Source organism: Ascaphus truei, chromosome 2 (genome assembly GCF_040206685.1).
Source record: "Ascaphus truei isolate aAscTru1 chromosome 2, aAscTru1.hap1, whole genome shotgun sequence".
Lineage (NCBI taxonomy): Eukaryota > Metazoa > Chordata > Amphibia > Anura > Ascaphidae > Ascaphus > Ascaphus truei.
Window position 1 is genome coordinate 58,725,810 of NC_134484.1, and position 12,476 is coordinate 58,738,285.

At 44.9% G+C, this 12,476-nt stretch overlaps 1 protein-coding gene across 4 annotated transcripts in view; it reads right to left on the minus strand.

Moving 5' to 3' along the window:
* OXR1 (oxidation resistance 1) overlaps positions 1 to 12,476 on the minus strand; it is a 629,370-nt gene that overhangs the window by 92,795 nt on the left and 524,099 nt on the right. The window contains exon 1 of one of the 4 annotated variants that reach the window (XM_075582486.1): positions 7,713 to 8,207. The exons of 2 other annotated variants lie outside the window; for them this stretch is intronic. In XM_075582486.1, the coding sequence (XP_075438601.1) occupies positions 7,713 to 7,863 (151 nt within the window). In that variant the 5' untranslated portion in view covers positions 7,864 to 8,207. Of the gene's footprint in view, positions 1 to 7,712; positions 8,208 to 12,476 lie in introns of those variants that run through there. One more of the 4 variants, XM_075582487.1, reaches the window with a different exon arrangement.

The window sequence follows — 12,476 nt, forward strand, 5'->3', positions numbered from 1 at the left end:
AAGTCTGACAGAGCTATGCAACAATATGCCATTATAGACTATTTAAAAAAAAAAAAGCACATCATCTACATCTCATAGGTAAATTCAACAAAGAACCTAAGGCGAAGATAATAGGCGCTCGTGGAGTGCATGCGTCGAGTACGCCTGTCGCCTGAGCGATGGGTGCACTTTAGATGGAGGCGATGGGAAGGTGTGGCGGACGCGTCACCAGGCTAGTTCGCCCTCATTGGCTGAACCGCTCACGTGACACGAAAATAAAATAATAATAATAAATAAATCTGCTGCGCTGTCGCTCTTCATCGCGCCCACTCTTGCACGCACTATGGCCGGCCTGATAGCTTCTGCATGCACTGTCACTATAATCGCGGCCTAAGAACATACCCAAAGAGGTTGTTTTAAAAAGCCTGAATGAAGACTCATCGTCTAACTGTACCACAGTTGCACTAAATGAGAATAACCACAGAATAAATGTAACATCTTCATTATCGGTACAACAGATTTATGCTTTATTATTTTTTTTTTAGCTAGAATGTAGTATGTTATCCTTTCTACATGTCTATGCCAAACTATACCTGAAGATTGTTCAAGCAGCTTTATGTGATATTGTCCAAAATCAAGAATTCTACTTTTTGTAATTACTTCCATGCTGCTGAAAGAACACAAGACAGGGAAGGCTTAAAGGCTATGTTGCAATCTCCTGCTATTTCAACACTCACGGAATAAAGTGTCAACACTTTACAGAGTTACAGTACAAACAGTGACAGGGAATTCAGAATTGTAAAACTTAGATACAGGCATACCCCGCATTAACGTACGCAATGGGACCGGAGCATGTATGTAAAGCGAAAATGTACTTAAAGTGAAGCACTACCTTTTCCCACTTATCGATGCATGTACTGTACTGCAATCGTTATATACGTGCATAACTGATGTAAATAACGTATTTGTAACAGGCTCTATAGTCTCCCCGCTTGCGCACAGCTTCGGTGCAGGTAGGGATCCGGTATTGCTGTTCAGGACGTGATGACAGGCGCATGCGTTAGATGCCGTTTGCCTATTGGGAGATATGTACTTACTCGCGAGTGTACTTAAAGTGAGTGTCCTTAAAGCGGGGTATGCCTGTATTTATGTACAAGGAAAATGCATCCTCCTGAACATTTTAAATCAATTGACATTAAGAAACATCACAAAATTGAACCATCTTTTAACAAATTGATTGCAAGAGTCCTCTTTTACCCTTTCAATAATGTCACAGTTCTTTGTACAAAAGCTGTGTTAAAAGATCGTTACAGTACTTCTCAGTCTGAATTGAGAGTTTGGGGGGTTTCTAATGATGTTCTCTTTATGATTCTTGTTAGTATACTATTACATAAATGTTTACTAGAGCAAGTTAAAGGAGCAGGCAGATTATTGGAGATGAGGAAAAAGCAGAGGTATTAAACAAATTATTTGCCTCTGTGTTTACCATGGACGAATCCATTTCAATAGTAGTGCGCAGGAGGAAGCCAGAACTTCTATATTAACAAACAATTGGTTAACTGAGGAAGAAGTTCAAAGGTGCCTTGACAAAAATAAAGTAAATAAGGCACCTGGCCCCGATGGAATACATCCAAGAGTTCTCAAGGAGTCAAGTTCAGTAATAGTCAAACCATTACATTTAATATTATAGGCTAAAGCTGGTAAATTCCGGGCATTATTGAAATCCCTGCTCTCCGATTGAATACTGCTTTGTATTTTAACCAATCAGTAATGGCCTTGAAATTTTTGCACCCAGCCAAGTATTTCAGCCAATCCGCTTTCAGTTCTCATTCACAAAGAGTGAGATTAGCTCTTAGACAAGGGAGGTGATTGGACAGGAGGCAGCAGCAAGGCACTGACTCCTCCCCCACCCTGCTTGCAGAGAGCTCCGCACAGGAGAGTGAGGGGAAAGGTTTGTGTGTCTGTTGTGTATTTTGTGGGTGGGGGCCAGCAGTGTTTGATTGGTGTGTTTTATGGTTGTAGAGGGGGCAGCAGAATTTGTTTTGCTGGTGTATGTCTGCAGTGTGTGTTTTGTGGGTGGAGGGGTGCAGAGTGATTTGTGTGTGTCTGCAGTGTGTTGGTTTACAGCGGGCTGCAATGGGTGTAAGGAGGGGGCTGCTGGTGTGTGTTTTGTGGATGTAGAGGTGGCAGGGTCTGTTTTGTTGTTTTGTGTGTCTGCAGTGTGTGTTTTGTGGGTGCAGTGGGGCGGGCTGCAGTGTGTCTTCAGTTTGTTTTGTGGGGGTGAGGAGGGGTGCAGAGTGTTTTGTGTGTGTGTCTGTAGTGTGTGGGTTTACAGTGGGTCTAGAGGGGGGGCTGCTGGTGTGTTTTGTGGGTGTAGAGGGGGCTGCAGTGTGTGTCAGTGGGTGCAGAGGGTTGTTGAGGGCTGCAATGTGTGTTTTGGTATGTGTGTGTGTGTGTGCAGTTTTGTGGTTTTGCAGGGGCTGCAGTGTGTGTTTGTGTGTTTCTGGGTGTAAAGGGGGACTGCTGTGTCTTTTGTCAGTGTTGAGGGTGGAGGAGGGCTGCAGTGTATTTTGCGGGTGTACAGGGGGGGGGGGCTGCACTGTGTGTGTATGTTCAATTTTTCCTTTTAATAAACTTCCAGTAAAAGCAAAAGAATGTAGACAATCAGGCTGATAAGGAATCAATGACTACAAAAGTGTATCTTTATGAATAAATGTCAACAAAAAAAAAGCCTACATTTAGCCTATAATAGGAATAATCCCCTCAGAACAGGGCATTACGGGTCAATAATGCCCTGGCTGGGTTAAAGTCCCTTGGCTTCACCTCTGGCCTCCAACTCTTCCAGCCAGGGCATTATTGGCCAGTAATGCCCTGTTCTGAGGGGATTATTACTTAATTTCAGGACTCCATTTCCACAGGCTCAGTACCACAAGATTGGCGTAAAGCAGATGTGGTGCCTATATTTAAAAAGGGAGCTAGATCACAACCAGGGAATTACAGACCTGTAAGCCTGACTTCAATAGTGGGGAAGCTACTTGAAGGTTTAATATAGGATATTCAGGAATACCTAATGGAAACAAAATCATTAGTAATAGTCAGCATGAATTTATGAAGGATTGATCATGCCAAACAAACCTTATTTGTTTCTTTGAGGACGTAAGTTGGAATTTAGACCAGGGTAATGCATTTGATGTGGTCTACTTAGATTTTGCAAAGGCTTTTGATATGGTTGCACACAAGAGGTTGGTGTACAAAATAAAGGAAATTGGACACAGTAAAAATATATGCACCTGGATTGAAAACTGGTTAAAGGACAGACAACAGAGGGTTGTCATAAATGGAACTTTTTCAGGTTGGGCTAAAGTCGTGAGTGGAGTACCTCAAGGATCGGTACTGGGACCCCTGCTTTTTAACTTGTTTATTAATGACCTGAGGTTGGCATAGAGAGCAAAGTCTCCATCTTTGCCGATGACACTAAATTGTGTAAGGTAATAGAATCAGAGCAGAATGTAATTTCTCTCCAGATGGACTTGGAGAGACTAGAAACTTGGGCAGGTAAAATCGCAGATTATGTTCAATACAGATAAGTGTAAGGTTATGCATTTGGGAAACAAGAATAAACAGGTGACTTACACATTACATGGGGATAAAATGGGGGATCCTTGATGGATAAGAATTTAGGAGTGCTTGTAGACAGCAGCTTAGCAATAGTGCCCAAAGTCATGCAGTAGCTGCAAAGGCAAACAAGATCATATCTTGTATTAAACGGGCAATGGATGGAAGGGAAATAAACATAATTATGCCCCTTTATAAAGCATTAGTAAGACCACACCTTGAATATGGAGTACCATTTTGGGCACCAATCCTAAGAAAAGACATTATGGAACTAGAGAGAGTGCAGAGAAGAGCCACCAAACTAATAAAGGGGATGGAAGATCTAACTTATGAGGAGAGGCTAGCTAAATTAGATTTATTTACATTAGAAAAGATCTAAGAGGAGATATGATAACTATATACAAATATATTCAGGGACAGTACAATAAGCTTTCAAAGGAACTATTCATCCAAAGGACTTTACAAAGGACTCGGGTCATTCCTTAAGGTTGGAGGACAGGAGATTTCACCAGCAACAAAGGAAAGGGTTCTTTACAGTAGGGACAGTTAATGTGGAATTCATTACCCATGGAGACTGTGATGGCCGATACAATAGATATCTTCAAAAAAAGATTGGACATCTTTCTAGGCTTGTTCTATATTACGCGCTGCTGCATGTGCGGGTGCGCGCACCAGGAGTTGCGCGTGCACGTGGTGTGCACGTTTAGTTAATACAGCGCACTAGGGGCGTGTGACATCACAGCGTTAGGCCGCGCTGTGATTTGCGCGAAAATACAATTTGATTCTATTTTCCCTGGTCTGCCCCGCAACCGCTCAAGACTGTGTGCGTGCATCCCTCTTAAAGAAATGGCTGACTTTACACAGCCAATTATAATTGACGCGCGCAATTTATTACAGGCCTTAAAAAGGGAAGGAATACAGGGATATACGAAATAAGCAAACATGGGAAGGATGTTGATCCAGGGAGTAATCTGATTGCCAATTCTTGGAGTCAGGAAGGAATTTATTTTCCCCTTATGAGACATCATTGGATGATAACATGACACTGGGTTTTTTTGTTTGCCTTCCTCTGGATCAATATACTGTAAGTAAGTATAGATATAGGATAATGTATCTGTTGTCTAAATTTAGCATAGGTTGAACTTGGACGCATGTCTTTTTTCCCACCTCATCTACTATGTAACTATGTAACTATGTAACAAATCGAAGCCTGCTAATTCTATTGCAAATTTTTTTTTTTTTTTTTTTTAGAAATGATTGAAGCAGGGGGGTCTTCGAAGCTGAACCCCATTAATTTCAGCATGGGGGAGCCCCTGCTTCTGGTGGTACAGACCTCAGTAGGGACTGCCAATAGCTGCTCCATCTGAGCAAGCAGGGCTTTAAAGTTTAGAGCCCCCCCCCCCCAGTTACATGGGCTAATAAGAAGCAGCACCGATGATGTCACTGCTTCCTATTGGTCCGCAGGACGCAAAATATTTGGACAGCAGACATGGAAAATCAAAAATAAAAATGATAAAGAATCCAGGATGTGATGTTTTTGTTTGAAAATTCTAATACATTGTTGATATCTTCCTTCAATGTGTGTAAAGAAGCCACATAGAGAATATGATGATATGCAAAAAGTTTACAGATGATGAAACCGACACTGAGTCCTGGGCCGAAATGCTGTCATCCACACAATATGCCCAGGGTACAAAGGTTTTTAGAGTTGCAGAACCAATACTGATTGAGCCTGTTCCTCAAAATGTACAGCCATCTGGTTACTCCACTTACCACAGCAGTGCCACCTACTCAGTTTTGTAAGAACAACTATATTTGGCCTTGCAAGTGGTTTCTCACAGGAACTGGAAGAGGACGTAATGATACAAAAACTGGATAGAAAAGAAATGCTGAAGGTAAACAGTTAAAATACCGGACATTAACTCCAAACCAAATTAGCAATGTTGAAAAATGTACAGCTACTGAGACTTCACAGTAGGACACGCGCCCGTCGGGGTGGTGGCGTGTGGAAACCGTGATCTGCGGTCTCACCTCTGAATGAGTTTTTGCGACGGAAGATGCGTCGAGGGGGCGTGGCTATAAAGTAACATCCTCTTCCACAGCAGCAAGCTGAAGAGTCCGCTCTGATTGGCTGCTATTTCCTACGCTCTGATTGGCTTGGGACGTCTGCCATAGGATTGGTTTTCACAGACCCACGTGACACTGTCACTACTTCTGAACACAGTTTTGGTGTCTTCAGAAAAATCTGTTGAGCACGGGCGGCAAATTGCGCGCTAAGGCAGGTAGTGGGCCTGGCCACATTGAGGGGCGGTACTTGTTCCTCCAGCACATGCAGAATGTACTGGGGACTCCGCCTAACACAGAGCCTGCGTTTACCTACTACAGGCACCACATTCTTTTTTTACAGCATAGGATCCGGGGGTGTTGCCCAGAGCCGAATCTCTAGGTGCCCTTGGTTGGCTAGAAATAAACAGGTTAAGTCACTGGTGTTTCCTCATGGAGACTTAAATGGCCATTCAATAGGTAGCCACAACTGATCACATTGGTCACTGACCCTCAGGATCCGCAAGATTTGGTGGGCTATCTTGATTCCCTTGGAGGAACAGTTAACACTGGTAACTACACCAGAAAGTAACTTGTGAAGGGGAGATTCATCAAGTTGAAAATAACATTGCCCAACTTGAAGCCCTCGCCCCAGTTTCAATTATGTAAAAATAAAAAATAAAGTTGTTTATTTAGGTGGCCACAAAAGTGCCCATGTGAATAGTGGCAGCATTAAGTGGGTCAGTTTCAGCTGCTACAACTCTACTCTTATGCAGGACAGGCTAAAACAGCCATATATGTCCACAGTACAGCTTCAAAAAGGCTTCCCGAGCAGCCAAGCTTACAACCTGCACTGTAGGATGATATTTGTACTCCGACTACACAGACAGGTTTGTATGTTCCGTCGTTAAACACTCCCAATTAAAAAACAAATAGGCCACGGCTGTTAAGGTTTCAGACTCAAAAACTGCATTATAAATCTCATTTCAGTGTGCTGTAAACAACCTAAGCAAAAGCCCAGACATCAAATAGTTGGAGAGAATGCAACTAGCCGAGCTGCTGTGTGTTTTGCAATACACACTGCATGTTACTGGGGAAGTGTGTTGGGTTCCTAATTTACAGGCAACACCTGCGGCACATACTGTACACATACAGGTGCGCCGACGAGTATTCTAAAACTTGCCTTGGAAAATCTGGGGCTATCACCAACAAGATCCAAGTACATGCTGGGTACATGCTGCAACATTTCAGTGACATTTCTGCAGAGACTAATGGCCCATCGGATTAACACAGCAGGGGTCAAACTGAATGGGACTGCCAGGGACCCCCGCTGTTAATCCGATGGGCCATTAGTCTGTCTGCAGAAATGTCACTGAAATGTTGCAGCATGTACCTGGGTCTTGTTGGTGATTGCCCCTGATTTGATTTAGAATACTCGTCTGCACTACAGTACTGCTGATGGCCTCACACAGTCACATATAGCTGGTACAAGGTCTCACGCAGTTACATATATTCTGTACAAGGTCTCACACACAGCATGTATACTCTAACTCCATTGTACCACGCTGCGAAATATGTTGGCACTTTACAAATAAACAATAATACTGTAAAAATACAGCAGGCTCAATGTGTCACACACATACAAAGAGCAGGTACAATATCTCACACACCGCAAGTATATGGTGTGACACACCCCACACAATCACATACAGCAGATACAAGGTCTCTCACACACAGTGACATATTGCAGTCAGTTCTGATTTAATCAGTGCCTCAGACCCCTCACACCTCACTATTTGTGTCCTTCAACTTTGGTATTAATTAACCCCTCTGCTTTCCGCTTGTCACACAGCAACAAACAAACCAGATATTGTGTCTACAGAGATTTGCCCTCTCGCTTAAACCTAAACCTTCACCCCCTCTGTGCTAGCATGCTAGTGGTGAACAGGGTTAGTGCTGCTGCTAAAAAGAAAAACACAACATGCAACAGACCACGGCTTTTTTCCCCAAGCCCCATGTTGACCCCCATGGTCTGCTGCTCCCCACCCCACCAGCAGGGCGGCGCTCTCCCTGACCTGAGGAGGGCAGAGGGTGCAGCTCCCCGTCCAGCGGCGTCTCCCGCAGGTAATCCTGGAAATGGACCTCCCGCAGCCCGACCCACAGCCTGTTAGCGGTGCCCCTCAGCACACGGCCGCCCTTCCCCGTCACGTTAGTGAGGTACTCCATGTCCCGAGCACTCCGGGCGCAACACAAACCCAACACGAGTGGGGGGAATGTAAATAAACCCCCCTCCTGTCCCTCCTCCTCCTGCCCCCCGGGGGTAGGTCAGGCTTGGCGGGCAGCGGGCGGGTTATAAGTACGATCACTCTTCATGTTAAAAGAGTTTGTGCCTGTCTGCAGCAAACTTTTCTTTTCCTGGGCTGCAAACTTGACAAACTTCAAACGGATCCTGTCCCCGCCCAGATTCAGATACGCCTCAGGACATGGCCGCTCCTCCTCCCTCCTGTGCCAACTGCCTGGTGCCTGCGCTAAAATCACTCTGCCACACCGCCAAGCCCCTTCTCCCACCTTACACCCCCACCCCACCGGTGAAAGTGGTATAGTCTGTCTGCAAGGACGGAGACGTTGACTCAGAGGCTAATGGAAGGTAGCATGTCGGCCGTGGGGGGGGGTTAAAAAGTGTTCACACCGCTGCTTTGGATGTGCGCGTCTGTTAACGGCATAGAACGTGTTTTTAAAAAAACTTAACGAGGCTGATGTATGAAGGACAAAGTGGCGCATTTCTGGTGCAAAGTTACCACCATATGTACAAAATAAAAAAGTCATGGATTTCAGTGGGACCTGTTCTTATACAGTGCAGTTATTTTGCCCACTTTTTTGCCTTCATGGCCCAATAACTTGAAGTTGTCTGCAGCAGTGAGCACTGAACATGCACTGCAGGCCGGGGCTTGTTATTATGGGCGTTTGTTGAACACTTTCATGCTTCGCAGTTGCTGAAACTTTTACTGTAGGTCCCAATATCAGCAGCTGCTTTGGAAAGTGGTGTCAAAGAAACGGCAGCGTTAAGCAGGATTTCAACACTTCAAACATTAGGGCAAAAACATTTTCTAGCCTCCCATTTGAAGACGTTTTATGCGATCGGTGGTATCCCGGGATTTGGGACCGAGCCATTTATTAGATTGTAAGGCCGCGGCCCCGCTGGCGCTAACCGCGCTCATGCTTGAGAGCGGTGATGTCACCAGCTCTCCAAGTATGAGCGCCGGGTATCCTGGCTATTTCGCAAGCGCGCGGAGGGGGCGTTGCGGGCAAGTTGAACGCGCTTGAAACTTCAAAAAATTTGTTTACTCAAGCGCCAAGCCTGAGTGAGCGTGCGTGCCCGCGCATGAGCGTGCACCGCGTGAGCGGGGACTTACACAAAGATTCATGTAAGTAAAAGCGGCAAGCTCAGCGCGGGCAGGGCCACAGCCTAAGCTCTTTGGAGCAGGGACTCCTCTTCCTAAATGTTACTTTTATGTCTGAAGCACTTCTTCCCATGACCTGTTATTTATATTATTTGTTATTTATATGACTGTCATGTGTATTACTGCTGTGAAGCGCTATGTACATTAATGGCGCTATATAAATAAAGACATACAATACATACAAAGGCGCTGATTTGCATCAGTGACATGAAATGAAGTGCTGATGCTAAATATCAGTGACACCTGACCTCAACTCAGTGGCTTGCAGATAATCAGTGATGACATATTATGGGTAAAAGCAGAAAGGAAGACTGCCATGTTAAAATGAATCTTAATTTGTTTAAAAATAAGGTAGAGCTGTAAAAATTAAAGGATTGGTAATCATAGCAAAGTGGTGGTTTTCATTATACTCCACTTTACTGTCACATCAACAAGTCATTTAGCATTCCTTAAGCTTCACAGCAGAGGTGGCTGTAGCACATACTGAAGGACCTTTATACAAATACACTGTTGTTTCTTTGCTTCCTTAACATGGCTCACACATTCCCTAAAAATACCAAGGTTGTGATACATGAAGCATAGCACATAGCTAGTTTTTCCTATGAGAGACTGAAGATGGGACGATTTCAAGCCTGAACAATAAAGACGTTATATTGTCTAGATCACCGCTGCGTAAAGTGGGGGGGCGCTGGATTTGTTTTGGGGGGGGGGGGGGCGCTTGCAGAGGCCCTGCGCCCTTTCCCGAGGCATTTAAATGAATTGCCGGGGGATCGCGTGAGGCCTCTGCAACAATAAAACTTACCTCGATTCAGACGCTGTGACGCGTCTCCATGGTAACACGGCCTCAAATGACGCTGCAGTGTCATGCGGGGTCATGTCTCCATGGAAACGGGGTCACATGACCCCGCGGTGTCATTTGACGCTGCACACAAGTGAAGGGGGGGCGCGAGAGTAAGGGGGAGATGGCAGGGGGGGGGGGGCAGCTCAAAAAGTTTGCACTCCTCTGGTCTAGATACATATATATTCAGCATGTAACTAGTTAAAATAAGGAATCTAATATTGTTAGAAATTATATTGGGGTTGTTAGAAATAGTTACTTAATAAAACCATACAATAGAGAACCGTTTTAAAAGATTAGGAACACGGTGAATACTATAGTTACATAGTCACAGAACAATGGAGTTCTTAATTCAGAGCAAAGCATAAGGATGTGAAGGAATATTGGTTTAAACATTAACTGAGGACATATGTAGCCTACAGACAGTAAAATGGTATACAAGTCAGCGTCAGAAACGTATATTCAAAATCATCACCAAGCTAAACCAGAATCATATCAACCAAGCTGAGGATTCTCCTATAATCCAATTCTATATGCCTGAAAACCTGATGTAACTGACTGAAATGATGCTGTAAAAGATGTGTTTTATTTGTCTCTGAATAAATTGAGAAAAGAACAGTACCGTAGACTATTGGATATATCACTGAAAGGTTGGACATTTATTTGCACCCATCTAATACCGCAAATCTTAATTTAGCGAACCAGCCAAATCCATCTTTAGAGGTATGGTTGCCAGGTGGCTTCTCCAAAAATACTGGACACAATGGTGAAAGACGCTATGCGCTTGAGACACACACCCGCTCCATGCTGTTTCCTCCTCTTCTTTCCCCTCCAATAGCCTCATTACACCTCATGTTTGGCTGCATTATCCAGCAGCAGCCAATTATGATGGAGGAAGCTGTCCAGTCCCCTAGGGCAGGGGTGAGCAAACTTTTTATGCTGGCCCCCCTTTTCAACCATTACATTTCTCGCCCCCCCCCCTGCCTGATGTAATCAAATCACATGTAAAAAAACCATTATTTAACGGTATACAATGTAAATACAAATATGTCTAAATACTTACATATTTCAACAGCTCATGCTTGCAAAATTAGGCTGCGTCCACGCTGCCGCTGAGAGCGGTGACATCACCAACTCTCCAAGCATGAGCACAGGGTATCCTGCATAATTTTGCAAGCGTGAAAGGGGGGGTGGGGGGCCTAGTGGATCGTGTGTGTGTGTGTGTGTGTGTGTGCCCGTCCACGGGTCTGAGAGGTAAGTCAGACAAGCCGGTTCAAATCTGTAGGGGTAAAGACAAACAGGAGCACGACACAGTTTCCAGGCTACACAGGAAGCAAGGAGCTATGCAGAGCAAGGAGGTAGTGACAGAGCAGGGTATTTAAAACGGTATCCACTAATCCGGACGGGGGCGTGACGAGGAGCAGCTCCTGAGAGGCTGGGAGTAACAGGGCTCGGCTGAGAGTGCAGGAGGCGTGGCAAGAACTCCCGGGCTGAGCGGGGGCGGAGGCAGGCATGGTGCGCATGTTACAAGTGCCAGGGATTGATGCGCGCTCTGTAACGCCGGCGCGAGAATCCAAGATGGTGGCCGTGAGTAGCAGAAAGTGCTGCACGCCGGTAGGGGTAGCGATGAGGGGCAGAGGCAGCAGCAGCTACAGTACTGGTAGTGGGTAAGGAGGGGTCACGTCGCAGGGGACGTGGCCCCGATTCCTTACACAGCCAGCACGGAGCTTGAGCTTCTTGCCCTCCCGTGCACAGCATCTGCCCGCCCCCAGGTTTTGCCACACGCCGCCTGCGCCCCCCCCAAATAATCTTGCGCCCCCCAGTTTGCGCACCGCTGCCCTAGGGAAATTCCGCTGCTCCCCAAGCCGGTCAAATCACTATGTCCAGAGAGTAATACTGGATACATGTGCAGTATTACCTCTAATTTTTTTATTGGACAGTATCCAAAAAATGGACACTCCGGTTCAATACTGTATACCTGGCAACCCTAGCTCAGAAAACCGAGGGTTACAGATGTTTAAATTCTTAAGAAGCGCCCCTATTGTTGCACCCATGATTGATTTGGGTAGCACAGACCCTCCAACTTTTGACATACTAAAATACATGTCAATTTTGTGCTACTATTATGAAATTAGGGATTCCAAACAAGTGAGCTTGTAACTCGTACGGTGGTACTATATACTTGCATATCAAGTTTACAATATACTAAGAACATTTTATTCATAATATATTTGTGCTCCATGTTGTTAAACAAAACATTATCATAGCCCTGCTTTGTTTCCATTTCAATTACATATACATTATAGGAGTAATTCTAATAAATGTTTCATCTCCCCCTCTATATTGCATATGTATACCCAGCCCTGTCATTTCTTGCACTGCGGGGAAACCCAAGACAAAGTCCTAACTCAGCTCCTATTCATCCCAACCCTGCCTCCTTTCATAATACGTATGCTCACTCACAATATAACTGCCCCTGCATATCATAGACAAACGAAGAGAGAAAATCCGGAGCAGCAGCATGCTGGTTCAATCACACC